General features: G+C 47.3%; 1 protein-coding gene across 2 annotated transcripts; it reads left to right on the top strand.

The window, feature by feature from the left end:
• Positions 1–7,841: 7,841 nt before the first annotated feature.
• LOC306754605 (isocitrate dehydrogenase [NAD] subunit alpha, mitochondrial-like) lies at positions 7,842–14,250 on the top strand. Of its 2 annotated transcripts, none has more exons than XM_079238625.1 (11): positions 7,842–7,933; positions 8,645–8,710; positions 9,125–9,208; positions 9,334–9,448; positions 9,519–9,706; positions 10,448–10,581; positions 11,440–11,542; positions 11,662–11,726; positions 11,800–11,884; positions 13,666–13,818; positions 13,889–14,250. In XM_079238625.1, exons 1-11 carry the CDS (start codon positions 7,904–7,906, stop codon positions 13,970–13,972), a joined length of 1,107 nt encoding a protein of 368 aa, XP_079094751.1. In that variant the 5' UTR covers positions 7,842–7,903; the 3' UTR covers positions 13,973–14,250. The 2 variants fall into 2 exon arrangements, with proteins under 2 accessions (XP_079094751.1, XP_079094750.1); XM_079238624.1 differs by having other exon boundaries at positions 7,894–7,960.
• Positions 14,251–18,502: the final 4,252 nt, after the last annotated feature.

The raw sequence follows: 18,502 nt of genomic DNA, 5'->3' as shown, positions 1-18,502 counted from the left end.
TCCAGATCAAGATTCCTGGATCTGAACGGTGATTCATATTAAGATTCCCAGATCCGAACGGTGATCCGCATCAAGATTCCTGGATCCGAATGATGATCCAGATCAAGATTCCCAGATCAGAAAGGTGATCCGGATCAAGATTCCCGGATCCAAACGGTGATCTGAATCAAGATTCCAGGATCCAAACCGTGATTAAGATCAAGATTCCCAGATCCGAACGGTGATCCGGATCGAGATTCCCGGAACCGAACTGTGATACTGTCCAAAATTACCGGATCCGAACGGTTATCCAGATCAAGATTCCCAGATCCAAATGGTGATCCAGATTAAGATTCCCAGATCCAAATGGTGATCCAGATTAAGATTCCCAGAACCAAACGGTAATCCGGATTGAGATTCCCAGGTTCGAACGGTAATCCGGATCTAGATTCCTGGAACCGAATGGTGATCCTGTTCGAAATTACCGGATCCGAACAGTGATCCAGATCGAGATTTCCGGATCCAAATGGTGATCCGGATCGAGATTTCCGGATCAAGATTCCCGGATCTGAACGGTGAACGGATCGAGATTCCTGGATCTGAACTGTGATCCAGATCAAGATTTCCAGATCCAAACAGTAATCCAGATCAAGATTCCCGGATACGAACGGTGATCCAGATCAAGATTCCCAGATCCAAATGGTGATCCAGATTAAGATTCCCAGATCCAAATGGTGATCCAGATTAAGATTCCCAGAACCAAACGGTGATCCGGATCGAGATTCCCAGGTCCGAACGGTGATCTATATCGAGATTTTTGGATCCAAACGGTGATCCGGATCGAGATTCCTGTATCCGAACTGTGATCCAGATCAAGATTTCCAGATCCAAACAGTAATCCAGATCAAGATTCCCGGATCCGAACGGTGATCCGGTTCAAAATTTCCGGATCCGAACGGTGATCCGGATCAAGATTCCCAGATCCAAACGGTGATCCAGATCAAGATTCCTGGATCCAAACGGTGATCCGGATCAAGATTCACGGATCTGAACGGTAATCCAGTTTACGATTCACGGATCAGAACGGTGATCCGGATCAAGATTCCTGGATCCAAACGGTGATCCAGATAAAGATTCCCGGATCTGAACGGTGATCCAGATTAAGATTCCCGGATCTGAACGGTGATCCGTATCAAGATTCCTGGATCCGAACGGTCATCCGGATCAAGATTCCCAGATCAAAAAGGTGATCCGGATCAAGATTCTGAGATCAGAAAAGTGATCCGGATCAAGATTCCCAGGTCCGAACTGTGATCCAGATCAAGATTCCCAGATCCAAACATTAATCCAGATCAAGATTCCCGGATCCGAACGGTGATCCTGTTCGAAATTTCCGGATCCAAATGGTGATCCGGATCAAGATTCACGGATCTGAACGGTGATCCAGATCAAGATTCACGGATCTGAACGTTGATCAAGATCAAGATTCCCAGATCAGAAAGGTGATCCAGATCAAGATTCCCAGATCCAAACGGTGATCTGGATCAAGATTCCCGGATCCGAACGGTGATCCTGTTCAAAATTTCCGGATCCGAACGGTGATCCAGATCAAGATTCCCAGACCCAAACGGTGATCCAGATCAAGATTCCTGGATCCAAACGGTGATCCGGATCAAGATTCACGGATCCGAGCGGTGATCCGGATCGAGTTTCCCAGATCCGAGCGTTGATCCGGATCAAGATTCCCATATCCAAACGGTAATCCGGATCAAGATTCCCAGAACCGAACGGTGATCTTGTTCGCAATTACCGGATCCGAACGGTGATCCAGATCGAGATTTCTGGATCCAAATGGTGATCCGGATCAAGATTCCCGGAACCAAACTGGGATCTGAATCAAGATTCCAGGATCCAAACCGTGATTAAGATCAAGATTCCCAAATCCCAACGGTGATCCGGATCGAGATTCCCGGAACCGAAATGTGATCCTGTCCAAAATTACCGGATCCGAACGGTTATCCAGATCAAGATTCCCAGATCCAAATGGTGATCCAGATTAAGATTCCCAGATCCAAATGGTGATCCAGATTAAGATTCCCAGATCCAAATGGTGATCCAGATTAAGATTCCCAGAACCAAACGGTAATCCGGATCGAGATTCCCAGGTTCGAACGGTAATCCGGATCTAGATTCCTGGAACCGAATGGTGATCCTGTTCGAAATTTCCGGATCCGAACAGTGATCCAGATCGAGATTTCCCGATCCAAATGGTGATCCAGATCGAGATTCCCGGATCGAGATTCCCGGATCCGAACGGTGAAAGGATCGAGATTCCTGGATCCGAACGGTGATCCGGATCAAGATTCCCAGATCAGAAAGGTGATCCAGATCAAGATTCCCAGATCCAAACGGTGATCTGGATCAAGATTCCTGGATCCAAATGGAGATTAAGATCAAGCTTCCCGGAACCGAACGGTGATCCAGATCAAGATTCCTGGATCCAAACGGTGATCCGGATCGAGATTCCCGGATCCGAACGGTGATCCAGATCGAGATTCCCAGGTCAGAACGGTGATCCGGATCAAGATTCACGGATCCGAGCGGTGATCCGGATCGAGATTCCCAGATCCGAGCGTTGATCCGGATCAAGATTCCCATATCCAAACGGTAATCCGGATCAAGATTCCCGGAACCGAACGGTGATCTTGTTCACAATTACCGGATCCGAACGGTGATCCAGATTGAGATTTCTGGATCCAAATGGTGATCCGGATCAAGATTCCCGGAACCAAACTGGGATCTGAATCAAGATTCCAGGATCCAAACCGTGATTAAGATCAAGATTCCCAAATCCCAACGGTGATCCGGATCGAGATTCCCGGAACCGAACTGTGATCCTGTCCAAAATTACCGGATCCGAACGGTTATCCAGATCAAGATTCCCAGATCCAAATGGTGATCCAGATTAAGATTCCCAGATCCAAATGGTGATCCAGATTAAGATTCCCAGATCCAAATGGTGATCCAGATTAAGATTCCCAGAACCAAACGGTAATCCGGATCGAGATTCCCAGGTTCGAACGGTGATCCGGATGTAGATTCCTGGAACCGAATGGTGATCCTGTTCGAAATTTCCGGATCCGAACAGTGATCCAGATCGAGATTTCCCGATCCGAACGGTGATCCAGATCAAGATTCCTGGATCAGAACGGTGATCCGGATCAAGATTCCCATAACAGAACGGTGATCCAGATCAAGATTGCCTAATCCAAACAGTGATCCGGATCAAGAATCATGTATCCAAACAGTGATCCGGATAAAGTTTTCTGGATCCAAATGGTGATCCAGATCAAGATTCCTGGATCTGAACGGTGATTCAGATTAAGATTTCCAGATCCGAACGGTGATCTGCATCAAGATTCCTGGATCCGAACGATGATCCAGATCAAGATTCCCAGATCAGAAAGGTGATCCGGATCAAGATTCCCGGATCCAAACGGTGATCTGAATCAAGATTCCAGGATCCAAACCGTGATTAAGATCAAGATTCCCAAATCCCAACAATGATCCGGATCGAGATTCCCGGAACCGAACTGTGATACTGTCCAAAATTACCGGATCCGAACGGTTATCCAGATCAAGATTCCCAGATCCAAATGGTGATCCAGATTAAGATTCCCAGATCCAAATGGTGATCCAGAGTAAGATTCCCAGAACCAAACGGTGATCCGGATTGAGATTCCCAGGTCCGAACGGTGATCTAGATCGAGATTTCCGGATCCAAACGGTGATCCAGATCAAGATTCCCATATCCAAACTGTGATCCGGATCAAGATTCCCATATCCAAATGGTAATCCGGATCAAGATTCCCGGAACCGAACGGTGATCCTGTTCGAAATTACCGGATCCGAACAGTGATCCAGATCGAGATTTCCAGATCCAAATAGAGATCCGGATCGAGATTCCCGGATCCGAACAGTGACCGGATCGAGATTCCTGGATCAGAACCGTGATCCGGATATACATTCCTGGATTCCGAACGGTGATCCGGATCGAGATTCCTGGATCCGAACTGTGATCCAGATCAAGATTCCCAGATCCAAACATTAATCCAGATCAGGATTCCCGTGTCCGAACGGTGATCCAGATTAAGATTCCCGGATCCGAACGGTGATCCGGATTATGATTCCTGGATCCGAACGGTGATCCGGATCAAGATTCCCAGATCAGAAAGGTGATCCAGATCAAGATTCCCAGATCCAAACGGTGATCTGGATCAAGATTCCTGGATCCAAACGGAGATTAAGATCAAGATTCCCGGAACCGAACGGTGATCCAGATCAAGATTCCTGGATCCGAACGGTGATCCGGATCGAGATTCCCGGATCCAAACGGTGATCCAGATCGAGATTCCCAGATCAGAACGGTGATCCGGATCAAGATTCCTGGATCCAAACAGTGATCCGGATCAAGATTCAAGGATCCAAAAAGTGATCCGGATCAAGATTCCTGGATCCAAATGGTGATCCGTATCAAGATTCCCGGATCCAAACGGTGATCCAGATCGAGATTTCCGGATCCAAACGGTGATCCAGATCGAGATTTCCGGATCCAAATGGTCATCCGGATCGAGATTCCCGGATCCGAACGGTGATCTGGATCGAGATTCCTGGATCCGACCTGTGATCCAGATCAAGATTTCCAGATCCAAACAGTAATCCAGATCAAGATTCCCGGATCCGAACAGTGATCCTGTTCAAAATTTCCGGATCCGAACGGTGATCCAGATCAAGATTCCCAGACCCAAACGGTGATCCAGATCAAGATTCCTGGATCCAAACGGTGATCCGGATCAAGATTCACGGATCCGAGCGGTGATCCGGATCGAGATTCCCAGATCCGAGCGTTGATCCGGATCGAGATTCCCATTTCCAAACGGTAATCCGGATCAAGATTCCCGGAACCGAACGGTGATCCTTATTGCAATTACTGGATCCGAACGGTGATCCAGATCGAGATTTCCGGATCCAAATGGTGATCCGGATCGAGATTCCCGGATCCGAACGGTGATCCGGATCAAGATTCCCGGATCCGAACGGTGATCCAGATCAAGATTCCCAGATCAGAAAGGTGATCCGGATCAAGGTTCCCGGATCCGAATGGTGATCCAGATTAAGATTCCCAGATCCAAATGGTGATCCAGATTAAGATTCCCAGAACCAAACGGTGATCCAGATCGAGATTCCTGGATCCGAACGGTGATCCGGATCGAGATTCCCGGATCCAAACGGTGATCCAGATCGAGATTCCCAGATCAGAACGGTGATCCGGATCAAGATTCCTGGATCCAAACAGTGATCCGGATCAAGATTCAAGGATCCAAAAAGTGATCCGGATCAAGATTCCTGGATCCAAATGGTGATCCAGATCAAGATTCCCGGATCCAAACGGTGATCCAGATTAAGATTCCTGGATCCAGATCAAGGCCGGATTATCTTACGGGCCCAGGGGCCCATGCGTCCGAACACCAGCAGGTTGGACGTAAAACTAAATATACATAAAAAGCCAACAATTCCACCACAGTGTCCAGTGTACTGCTACTGGTCCCACTGGCTGAAGACAAGGCATGGAAAAGAACACGATGTCGCGCCGAGCAGATCCAGACCTGGTGTTTACGTAGAGGCCAGAACAGGTGAGGACAATCCGCCATCAGGCCGGAAAGAGGGCGGCTGGATAGGAGCAGAAACCATGACCGATAGAAGCATGAGGACAAAACCTCCAAACATCACCGCCATGGAAACTCCCTGGTTCACGGCACAAAGTGCCAACATGGCCGTTGCAATGACCCCTCCCCACCGCAGTGACCCATTTTTCTGGGAAGTTGTCTTGATTTGTGGTTTAGTGGTTTTGTCTCAGCTGGGCTGATTTTAATTACGTTATGATTTCTTTGTATTTCATTACCGATACAGTTGTGCCCATAATTATTCATACCCTCTTGAAAAATGTGTCAATTTTTAATTTTCTCCCACAATCAAGCTTCATTTTTCTAAATACACCTAAACTTTGGGAGGCAGGGGTGTCACACAGCAACCCAGGGCACATCTGACATTAAGTGCTCAAGATTCATGTTATTTTTGTTGCTGTATAAGTGTCCGCCCTGTTCAGAAGTATTTATACCCCCCAAGTACTCTGCTAAATTGTTCCATTGTTCAGTTACTTTCCCACATGCAAACCACCTGTCCAATCAAACCCTGTAATGCCATGCATCAATTACAAGCCAGGTTGGTTTTCAATTAATCAATCAGCCCTATAAATTGAGGGGCTTTGTTGAGATCACAACCAGATGCTTGCTAGCACCAAAGTCTACACAACGGTAAAGCTGAGTGAGGACCTGAGGTTGCGTATTGTGAATGGTTTGGGCTACAAAGCAATGTCAAACCGTTTTCAAGTCCATGTAGCCACAGTGTAGAGCATCGTCAAGAAGTACAAAAAGTTCAACACAATGAAAAATCTTAAAAGACCAGGAGGAAAGCAAAAAATCTGAGCCAGGCTTGAAAGAAAATTGGTACGGCCACCATCAAACCATGTATGACCACTAAGGAGATGCTGCAGGATCTCGGTGACGAGGAACTTCCATCTGGAGGTAAACACTTCAGCGGACAATGAACAGGGCAGGACTGAATGGACGTTGGCTACGAAAGACTCCACTCCTTCAACCCGAAACAAGAGCATGTCTGGACTTTGCCAAAGGTCCCCTGGATGATGATGAGGCCTACTGGTCGTCAGTTTCATGGTCAGATGAGATGAAGACAGAGCTCTTTGGACACAGAGGTGTTGCCTATGTTTGGCAAAAGAAGGGTGAGGCCTTTAAACCAAAGAACACAACCGTCAAGCATGGAGGAGGAAGTATAGTGCTGTTTCTCTGCAAGTGGGACTGGGAACCGTGTTAAGGTGGATGGCATCGTGAAGAAGGAACAGTACGTCAAGATCCTCTGAGAGAACATCCGGAAATCTGCTGCAAAACTGGGCTTGGGGTCACACTGGGTCTTCCAACAAGATAATGACCCCAAACATACCTCCAAAGTAGTTAAGAAATGGTTTGAGAACAATGCCATCAATGTCTTGAAGTGGCCAAGTCAAAGCTCTGACCCCCATATTAGTGGAAGGAGCTTAAGGTTAGGGCCAGAGCGAGAAAACCAAGCAATCGGAAAGATTTAGAGAGAATTTCAAAGGAATGGGCCAAAATCTCGGTGGAAACATGCCGAAACTTGGTAGTGAACTACAGAAGACATCTTGAATCTGTGATTGCAAATAAGGGCTATGCCATCGATTATTACGAAGTGTTATCATTAGGGGTATGAATAATGTGGTTTTTTCCCCATAATCTTTGAAATAAAGCAAAATGTTCAAAGTAATCGCCCTAAAGCACACACGTTTTGTTTAGGTAAGTGTATTAGTTCTTCTTTGATGTATTTAGTTACATAACAATTCATGCTTGGAAAGCAACATATTGTGATAACAAAAAATATAAATAAATATGAGTACATCTGTACGTATTTCTAGATTTTCTCACTCCTGTATTCCAGAGGGACCTGTAAGATCTGGTCAGGGCCAATGCAGGAAAACTAGCCTTTTAGCTAAATCTGGCACATTTCCATGGCATTTTCTGGTTTAAATGTTATGTCCATGTCAAATTAATTCAAATAAATAAACATTCAACCAGTAGTATTGTAGTTTTTTATCTTATTTTATCTGTGTGTGTGTGTGTGTGTGTGTATGTGTGTGTGGGTGTTTGTGCGCGCGCGCGCGCGCGTGTGTCAGAGTTAGTCATCTTCCTTCTGTCCTTCCCCAGGCTGTTCCTCGGTAGGAATGTAGTGACACATCTCGCAGTCAGTAAATCTTTGTGAGTTCTTCTTCGGCAGAATGGCAGCAGGAAACGCGTGGAGGTCACTGGTGAGAAGCAGGATAGCTAACAGCGAAGTAAATCCGCTAACAGCGCTGATCTGAGATCAGTGAAGCTTTATGAGTGTTTAAGTTTGAACACATACGCGTTTGGCTTTATTTTCCATATAACTGATGTTTTAATTTCCCGTTAGCAGCTAGCTGGTGAGCTGCTAGCTGGTGAGCTGCTAGCTGGTGAGCTGCTAGCTGCTAACCTGTGTCCTTCAGGTGGGGAGACCAGCAGCTCAGACTTTGTAAATCTGACCTAAACTTTGTTTCTGATTGATTTATTCGTGACTTGGGGGGGGGGGATCTGTACTTCTGTGTATAAAATAAAATCTGATGCTAAGTTTGATCTCAGGTGGCTGCAGACACTAAACCAAACTTCCTTCCATAAACTGAGTATTTAAAGTTATTTTTTCAGATTTAGCCCAATAAATTACTTAAAACAAACCAATAAATAGATTTATTACAACTTAGGTGTCCCTTCGGTTTTAATTAAACCCATTTATAATAAGTATGTTTTAAATCACATTTAAAATGTGACTAAAAATCATCTGTTTGGAGAATAAATGAACAATAATGACCTGAAATCATTGACATAAAATATTTTCAATGTTTTTACACGTTGAAGTGAAGGTGATCCGCTGTTCGATGCAGGAGATGTGTTCAGGGCCGCTGTTTCAGTCGGACCACACGTGACCCTCATGTTGTGTCCCGCAGGTGAGCCAGGTGATGGGACGGACAGCGAGGACACCTGCGCTGTCCTCCATGTCCTTCTCCAGAGGGGTAAGTAGGCAGCATCCCAGTCCACTACTCGGTCCTCCACCGTCCCAGACAGACCAGTTGTCCAGTGGCAGTGAGGGGCGGTGGTCCACCTACCAGTAATAAGCCCCACTAGAACTGCTGGTGAAGCTAGCTAGTCCTCATTCGCTAAGGTAGCATTAGCACTATTTACCCAACGTTCGTTGGTAACATGTTGGCGTTTCATCTGATCGATGTGTAAAATCTAAAACAGCAGCTCGTGGTCCTCCAGACTCCAACAGGACAGTCAGACGTTCGGTACAGGCGGGTTGCTAGCGGTACAACACGCTGTCAGCTAACGTATCAGTCACCTGTAGGAAAGCAGGACTCACTGTGTGTGTGTGTGTGTGTGTGTGTGTGCGTGTGCGTGTGCGTGTGTGTGCGCGCGCGCACTTGCAGATACAGACCGTCACTCTGATCCCTGGTGATGGAATCGGTCCAGAGATCTCCATGGCAGTCATGAAGATCTTTGATGCAGCTAACGTGAGTCGGCATGAGTTAATTAACCTAGTTTAGCCTGGTTTAACTTGGTTTAGCCTGGTTTAACCTGGTTTTGCATGGTTTAGCCCAATTTAGCCTGGTTTAGCTAACTTAGTTAACCTCTCCAGGCTCCCATCAGATGGGAGGAGCGGAACGTGACGGCCATCAGAGGTCCAGGTGGACGCTGGATGATTCCTCCTGATGCCAAAGAGTCCATGGACCGCAGCAAGATTGGCCTGAAAGGTCGGTGTCTTTTTGGGCACGCCGTGTTTGTCATGTGACCACATGACCATGTGACCTTTTTGTCCCCCAGGGCCCCTGAAGACACCCATTGCCGCCGGACACCCGTCCATGAACCTGCTGCTCAGGAAGACCTTTGATCTGTACGCCAACGTGCGTCCCTGCATTTCCATCGAGGGCTACAAGACACCGTACACAGACGTGGACCTGGTCACCATTCGGGAGAACACGGAGGGCGAATACAGCGGCATCGAGCACGTGGTGAGTGGGTGGGGCCTGAAAAGAAAGTCCACGTTTTCATTCAGGGCAGGAGGAGAGATGATGTCAGTGATGATGTCATTCAGCAGGTGTGATGACAGCAATCCTCCTCACCTGCAGGTCAGCTAGAGGCTGCAGGAGCACTGTGCTCCTCGTCTCCTCGTCTCCTGGTAAGATGGAGGAAGCAGCTCCAGCATCGTATTCATTAAATTCCCCGACCGGCACCCTGAGGCCTGGTCCAGAACCTGGTCCTGCTGCAGGTCTTGGTGGGTCGGTCAGTGTTGACCTGCTACAAATGTCTTGATGAGAAAACTGCGACGTCGGTTTACTGAATACAGCTGGACCTCCTTCACCTGTAAACATGCCCCGCCCTCATCCACGTGCCCCGCCCTCATCCACGTGCCCCGCCCTCATCCACATGCCCCGCCCTCGTCCACGTGCCCCGCCCTCATCCACGTGCCCCGCCCTCATCCACGTGCCCCGCCCTCATCCACGTGCCCCGCCCTCGTCCACATGCCCCGCCCTCATCCACACCTGAACCTGTCAACATGCTCCGCCCCTGTTATGTCCGTCCCGGTCTATGTGTTTAGTTCTGAAGGTTCAGCAGAACCTGTATCTGATGACCCTTAGGGAGTGTGATGTTTGTCTTCCATCATGGTTTCTCCTCAGTTCCTTTGAGATTTTTGGTTCTGCTGTGAACCTGGTCTGGTTCTGTGACCCTGATCCGGTCTGGTGTGGTTTCAGATCGTAGACGGTGTGGTTCAGAGTATCAAGCTGATTACGGAGAACGCCAGCCGCCGCATCGCAGAGTACGCCTTCGAGTACGCCAGGAACAACAAGAGGAGCAGCGTGACGGCGGTCCACAAGGCCAACATCATGTGAGTTCCAGACCGAAGACCCGGATCAGGTGTTCTGGACCGAGACCAACTTATTTACATGTTTTATAACAAACTGACCTGAAGGTGTTTGCCATGATCAGATGAGATTCTGACAGTATTCTCACCAGGTTCTGACCAGGTTCTGACCAGGTTCTGACCAGGTTCTCACCAGGTTCTGACCAGGTTCTGACCAGGTTCTCACCAGGTTCTCACCAGGTTCTGACCAGGTTCTGACCAGGTTCTCACCAGGTTCTCACCAGGTTCTGACCAGGTTCTGACCAGGTTCTCACCAGGTTCTGACCAGGTTCTCACCAGGTTCTCACCAGGTTCTGACCAGGTTCTCACCAGGTTCTGACCAGGTTCTGACCAGGTTCTGACCAGGTTCTGACCAGGTTCTGACCAGGTTCTCACCAGGTTCTCACCAGGTTCTCACCAGGTTCTGACCAGGTTCTCACCAGGTTCTGACCAGGTTCTGACCAGGTTCTGACCAGGTTCTGACCAGGTTCTGACCAGGTTCTCACCAGGTTCTCACCAGGTTCTCACCAGGTTCTGACCAGGTTCTGACCAGGTTCTGACCAGGTTCTCACCAGGTTCTCACCAGGTTCTCACCAGGTTCTGACCAGGTTCTGACCAGGTTCTGACCAGGTTCTGACCAGGTTCTCACCAGGTTCTCACCAGGTTCTCACCAGGTTCTGACCAGGTTCTCACCAGGTTCTGACCAGGTTCTGACCAGGTTCTCACCAGGTTCTCACCAGGTTCTCACCAGGTTCTGACCAGGTTCTCACCAGGTTCTGACAAGGTTCTCACCGGGTTCTGACCGGATTCTGACGAGGATCTAACTGGGTTCTGTGTCTGCAGGAGAATGTCGGATGGTCTGTTTCTGAGGAAATGTCGAGAAGTAGCTGAGAACTACAAAGATATAAAGTTCACTGAGATGTACCTGGACACGGTCTGCCTCAACGTAAGTGGAGAACCAGAACCGGACCAGAACCAGATTCTGGAGATGTGTGGCGGGGAGGCGCTTCTGGTATGACTGCAGATTATTCTGGGAAAGACACCTGACTGGTTCTCTGTTTTCAGATGGTTCAGGATCCGACCCAGTTTGACGTGCTGGTGATGCCCAACCTGTACGGAGACATCCTCAGGTGAGTCCTCAGAAACAGGTTTCAGCCAATCGGAGGCCAGCGTGTGACTCTGAAGTCATGTGACCTGTTTCAGTGACCTGTGTGCCGGTCTGATTGGAGGACTTGGAGTTACTCCCAGCGGGAACATCGGAGCCAACGGAGTCGCCATCTTTGAATCGGTAACAGACCACGAAGCGGTCAGGTCTAATTTTAGTTAGTCGTTAACTTTTACTGCTTATCACCATGGAGACTAACTTAGTAACCAGTAACCTTAGTAACCAGTGGGGCTCTGCCCCCAAGCCGTTTTTATGTTTTGTTTTTTTTTAATAAAAACATCCTGCTATGAGAAATAAAGATCATGATGAGGACGACCATTGGCAAAAAGGTGTGGGCATTCTCATCAGCCCCCAGCTTGGTGCCTGCACGTTGGGGTTTACCCCGGTGGATGAAAGGGTAGTTTCCCTCCGCTTCCGGGTGGGGGGACGGGTCCTGACTGTTGTCTGTGCTTATGCACCGAACAGCAGTTCAGAGTACCCACCCTTTCTGGAGTCCTTGGAGGGAGTGCTGGAGGGTGCTCCTTCTGGGGACTCCATTGTTCTGCTGGGGGACTTCAATGCTCACGTGGGCAATGACAGTGAGACCTGGAGGGGAGTGATTGGGAGGCATGGTCCCCCCCCTCTGAACCCAAATGGTGTTTTGTTATTGGACTTCTGTGCTCGTACTCCGGGGGTGGATGAGATCCGCCCGGAGTTCCTTAAGGCTCTGGATGCTGTGGGGCTGTCCTGGCTGACACGCCTCTGCAGCATCGCGTGGACATCGGGGACAGTACCGCTGGACTGGCAGACTGGGGTGGTGGTCCCCCTTTTTAAGAAGGGGGACCGGAGGGTGTGTTCCAATTACAGGGGAATCACACTCCTCAGCCTCCCTGGTAAGGTCTATTCAGGGGTCCTGGAGAGGAGGGTCCGCCGGGTAGTCGAATCCCGGATTGATTTACCAGTCGATCTACGTTCCTTCCCTCACCTATGGTCATGAGCTGTGGGTCGTGACCGAAAGAACCAAATCTCGTATACAGGCGGCTGAAATGAGTTTCCTCCGCAGGGTGGCCGGGCTCTCCCTTAGAGATAGGGTGAGGAGCTCGGTCATCCGGGAGGAGATCAGAGTAGAGCCGCTGCTCCTCCGCATCGAGAGGAACCAGTTGAGGTGGCTCGGGCATCTGGTCAGGATGCCTCCTGGACCTCCCTGGTGAGGTGTTCCAGGCCCGTCCCTCTGGGAGGAGACCCCGGGGAAGACCCAGGACACGCTGGAGGGATTATATCTCTCGGCTGGCCTGGGAACGCCTCGGGATCCCCCCGCAGAGTTGGCAAATGTGGCTGGGGAGAGGGAAGTCTGGGCTTCCCTGCTTAGGCTGCTGCCCCCACGACCCGACCCCGGATAAGCGGCAGAAGATGGATGGATGTTTAGATCACTTTACAGCGGCCCTATCATGCTACATGGAGTTTTCTGAGTTTCTATATTGTTACAGTGTTAAATACTCATCAGACAAGCGAGCGGCGCCGGTTTTTATCCCATCAACACGTTTGACTTCCAGCATGTCTCTACATTCGGGTTCCACGATGCTGAAAACAACTGGTTTTAGAGAGTTTGATTGGTCATCTTTGGTTGTGCACGTTCACGAGAAGAAAGCCACACCTACCTTCACAGTTCAGTGTAAGACGGAACCGCTAGCGCTGAGACCACACTCTTCTTCGCAACTAATTGCCAAGATGGCGGGCTTCCGCGTTAGCAGGTTATATTCAGTGTGCATGGTCTGACGATGGGCCATGAATGCAGAGCAGGGTTTTATTATGATCCAGGTGTGTCAGGTTCTGTTTACTACAGTTCTCTGGGATTACTTAAGTGACAGGATTGTGATGGAATCATAAACTGGTCGAGGTTCTGAACATCTGATGCGATGCTGCAGGTGCACGGGACCGCCCCCGACATTGCCGGTTTGGACCTGGCCAACCCAACGGCGCTACTGCTGAGCGCTGTCATGATGCTGCGCCACATGGGTTTCCATGATTACGGCAACAAGATCCAGACAGCCTGCTTCGACACCATCAGAGACAAGAAGGTGACACGATTGTGGGACAGTCGCCTTGGAAACGGTGCAGTCGTCATGGTAATGGTGGTTTTTGTTCCAGGTTCTGACGAAGGATCTGAGAGGATCTTCCAAATGCTCCGAGTTTACAGCGGAGATCTGCCGTCGGATCCAGGATCTGGACTGAGGACTGACAGGCGGATTCCTTCTCACGCGGACCGGACCGGACTGGACTGGACCTGCTACTGGAGTGGGCAGGCTTCTGCAGCAAACATGATGTGTTCCACCAATGTGAGCAGAAGAGGTTCTAATGGAAGCAGAACCTCAGGAACGATACCAGCTGGTTCTGTAGTGTGTAGTTAATATTTTCTAACTGGTCATGTGACCGTAGCTCAGACTTATTTATTGTTTCTACTTCCTGTGCCTGCCATCTTTCCTGCAACATAAATATAGAACTTTCCAGAACCAACGGGTCTCCTGTGTTCTTACTGGATCAGAACCGGGTCAGCATCTCTGGGGAAGTCCAGTATTTTATTCAGTTCCACATTAAAAATCATCCATTTAACATTTAAGCTCAACTTTATTTGTACCAGACATTTACTGCAAGTTTCCCAAAGTGACCAACAGCAGTTACATCGGTAAACATAGTAAAGAAACACAAACATCTTTACGTCCTGTAGACATTATTTCCTGTGTCATTATCAACAAACCGAGCATCATGTGACTCTTCATGTCTGGATTCATAGTTTACCTTCATCGTTGTCGTCTTCACAGTCGTCTCCAGGTATCTGGCCGTAGTACCTCTTCCGTCCAGAAGGGGGCGATCATTTAACGAAAAATTACTGAATGTTTTTCATCAGGAAAAATCAGGGTGATTGATCGAATGGCTTTCATCATAAATCGAATCTATCACCGGTTCATCCAGACCGTAGACTGTATAAAAGATGGGCGGAGCCTCCGTGACGTCATGAATGTAAACCTGACCTATTAAACCGAAAATGGATTTTTGTACCAGGCTGTAAACATGTTTATTCCTGCTGTAAACATGTTTATTCCTGCTGTAAACATGTTTATTCCTGCTGTAAACATGTTTATTCCTGCTGTAAACATGTTTATTCCTGCTGTAAACATGTTTATTCCTGCTGTAAACATGTTTATTCCTGCTGTAAACATGTTTATTTCTGCTGTAAACATGTTTATTCCTGCTGTAAACATGTTTATTTCTGCCGTGAACATGTTTATTTCTGCCGTGAACATGTTTATTTCTGCCGTGAACATGTTTATTCCTGCCGTAAACATGTTTATTCCTGCCGTAAACATGTTTATTCCTGCCGCAAACATGTTTATTTCTGCCGCAAACATGTTTATTCCTGCCGTAAACATGTTTATTCCTGCCGTTAACATGTTTATTCCTGCCGTTAACATGTTTATTCCTGCCGTTAACATGTTTATTCCTGCCGTAAACATGTTTATTCCTGCCGTAAACACGTTTATTCCTGCCGTAAACACGTTTATTCCTGCCGTTAACACGTTTATTCCTGCCGTTAACACGTTTATTCCTGCCGTTAACACGTTTATTCCTGCCGTTAACACGTTTATTCCTGCCGTTAACATGTTTATTTCTGCTGTGAAGTTGGTCTTTTTAACATGGGAGTCTATGGGGATTCGCTCTGTTTTGCAGCCCCTAGTGGATGAAGGGGGAACTGCAGGTTTCTGTACTTCGTATTGGCTTCACTTTTAACCGCCGGAGGCTGACTGCGGTCAGACCAGCCTCCACTTCATGGTAAAGCCAAGCTCCCAACAATCACTTTGGATTTCAAAATAAAGCACAGAAGCTTTATTAGATGGTCCATTTAGAGAGATCTCAGAGATTTTATTCCATCCCTGTCTAGCAGTCGTTTTAATATCCTAATAGCGACAATTTTGTCAAATATAATAAAACTAAATATAGAAACTAAAATTTGTTGTTAAAATGTTCTAAGTGCAACAAAATGAATTTCCTCAATAGTTACTCCAACAAATCTGTACAGTTCTGGACTAAATTCTCACTTTTCAGTACTTTTACTGTGTACTTTTGCAGTAATCCATTGCCATTCCCAGACAGCACTGATATTTGTCACGCAGAACACATCAGTTTCTTCATTACCGTTCCTGAACTGTCCCCAGATAAAAGAATTTTTCACACCTTCAGGGTCACACTTGTTCCAACTTCCCTGCCGCAGCTTCCTGCCAGCAATCCTCACACAACTCAGTAAGTAAGCTGTTATTAAAGTATTATAAATGAACTTCATGTAGAGCAAATATGAAAGTATTTCCTTTAAGTTAGTCACAGTGATAAACTGATTTCTATAAAAACGGTTGACTTCATATGGAGTAAAGTTCCATGTGTGTTGATGCAGGGAGAAGAAGGAAGAGACGGGAAAGACATCGTAGGTTATTATTGGCCTGACAATAAATTTCTCAGCAGTTCCACAGGAGTGATATTTTATGGATGTGTTCACTTTTAGTTTTATGCGTGATTGTATCTTTCATCTTATTTACAGAAGGCACTCAGAGAATGGAGGATTTGGGGGAAATTATTTTAATACTGGCACAATAAAGTTTTTTTTCGTTACAAAACATTTGGCAGTAAAAGAACATAAGAGTGACCTGGTCCCTGACAGTAAAACTCCAGAAATAACATCAAATCAACATTTTACCTTCGTATTCAGGTGTTTTAGAGAAAAATTGAACAGTTTCATACTATATGATTTCTTAATGATAAAACTAATATAGAAACACTAATAATTCTTCATTCCAGGTTTTCTGAAAGAAAATTAAATCAACATATTTCTCAGTAAGAGATGATGCCTGGTTTAGCTCCGTTGTACGGCTGTGTTTACGGAGCAAGGCGCTGATCTGGTTGCAGCTCACATGAATAAATACGGGTTAGAACTAAAACCTAACCAGCAGGGGGCGCTGAGTGTACTCTGTTCATTGTATTTGTATGTTGTTTCTGTGGTCTGTTGTCTTTGTCCTTTTTGTTGTCAAACATGTGCTGTGTACGTGAAAAAGAATTTCCCTTTGGGGACAATAAAGTCTAAGTCTAATTATGTATGTGGCAAGGGTGGAGGAGAAGACTGAGTCCTGACAACCCAACTAGGGATAACCCCCGAGTCATCAGGCAACAAGGCCAAGTTCAATAAAAGCCCTGGACGGGGATTGTAGGTCTCACATCAAAAACAATGTTTAACATACAACCAAGTGCCTAAAACTCTTTAAAAACACCAATAAAAACCTGGTTCCACAGCCTGGAGACGGGCCTGCAGGTAACAGAGCAGCCTGTCAACCCAAACTGTAAAGAAAACAAACTCAAAAATGAAATGAAAACTACTTTATTAATCCCCAAAGGGAAATATTGTAGTATATAATAATAACTAGAGGAGGTCTTGTTCTGGAGGCTGATGGCTGCTGGCAGGAATGATCTTCTGTATCTTTCAGTCTTACATCGGACCTGAAGAAGCCTCTCACTGAACACACTTTGTTGTTTCTTCACTGTGTTGTGGAGAGGGTGTGAAGAACCCTCCATCATCTTCATCAGCTTGTGCAGCATTCTTCTTTGGACAATCAGCACCAGCGGCTCCAGAGTTACTCCAAGCACAGAAGCAGCTTTCTGGATCAGTTTGTTGATTCTCTTCAAGTCTCTGGTTCTGATGCTACTACCCCAGCAGATGCTGCAAAGCTGACTGCACTCTCCACAACAGACTTCTAGAAGATATGCAACATCTTGGTGCAGACGTTAAACCATCTCAGCTTCCTTAAGAAGTACAGTCTGCTCTGACCTTTCTTGTAGATGTAGTCAGTGTTGCATTTCCAGTCCAGTTTGTTGTCCAGCTGAACTCCAAGATACTTGTATTCCTCCACCACCTCCACCTCCTCTCCCAGGATGGAAACAGTGCTTTGTTTATTCTTGTTCAGTTAGTTATTAGTTATTGTTTTAGTTAGTCAGAGTTCAGTCTAACCCCCCGGCTCCCCTCCTCGCTTTTCCTCCGCGAGTGAGACGAACCTGCGAACAACTTCTGCAGTTGCGAGTTGATCTCCCCTCCTGTTTCCCCTCTGCCTTTCCTTCTGAAACACACAACCTGTCCAGGCCTACATGACTCTCAGCAGCAGGTTGACATGATAGTAGCTTATTAACTTCATGTGGAAATGCGCCGTATTAGTCTGGAGAACTGCTGCAGGACAGCAGGAGAGAAACGGGTGAAATGCAGAAGGCGCAGCTGGTGACAAAGCCAGGTGGAACCAACCAATAGAAACTCTGCTCTCATTCACCAATCAATATGGGTCTCCGCCATATTGGATGGGTCTCCGCCATATTGGATGGGTCTCCACCATATTGGATGAGTCTCCGCCATATTGGATGGGTCTCCGCCATATTGGATGAGTCTCCGCCATATTGGATGGGTCTCCGTCATATTGGATGGGTCACTGCCATATTGGATGGGTCACCGCCATATTGGATGGGTCACCGCCATATTGGATGGGTCACTGCCATATTGGATGGGTCTCCGCCATATTGGATGGGTCTCCGCCATATTGGATGGGTCTCCACCATATTGGATGAGTCTCCGCCATATTGGATGGGTCTCCACCATATTGGATGAGTCTCCGCCATATTGGATGGGTCACTGCCATATTGGATGGGTCACCGCCATATTGGATGGGTCACCGCCATATT

The sequence above is a fragment of the Telmatherina bonti genome (assembly GCF_933228915.1).
Source record: "Telmatherina bonti genome assembly, chromosome: 1".
In the NCBI taxonomy this organism is placed as follows: Eukaryota; Metazoa; Chordata; class Actinopteri; order Atheriniformes; family Telmatherinidae; genus Telmatherina; species Telmatherina bonti.
Note: the sequence above shows the minus strand (reverse complement) of the source record. Positions and strands in the feature narration are given on the sequence as shown.

Bases quoted from the DNA above. Each gene is read 5' to 3' on its own strand.
- LOC306754605 (XM_079238624.1), top strand. From the start codon at position 7,904: ATGGCAGCAGGAAACGCGTGGAGGTCACTGGTGAGAAGCAGGATAGCT. The intron at 7,961-8,644 runs GTAAATCCGCTA...TGTGTCCCGCAG, and splicing joins GCAGGATAGCTAACAGCGAA to GTGAGCCAGGTGATGGGACG. The intron at 9,209-9,333 runs GTGAGTCGGCAT...TAACCTCTCCAG, and splicing joins AGATCTTTGATGCAGCTAAC to GCTCCCATCAGATGGGAGGA.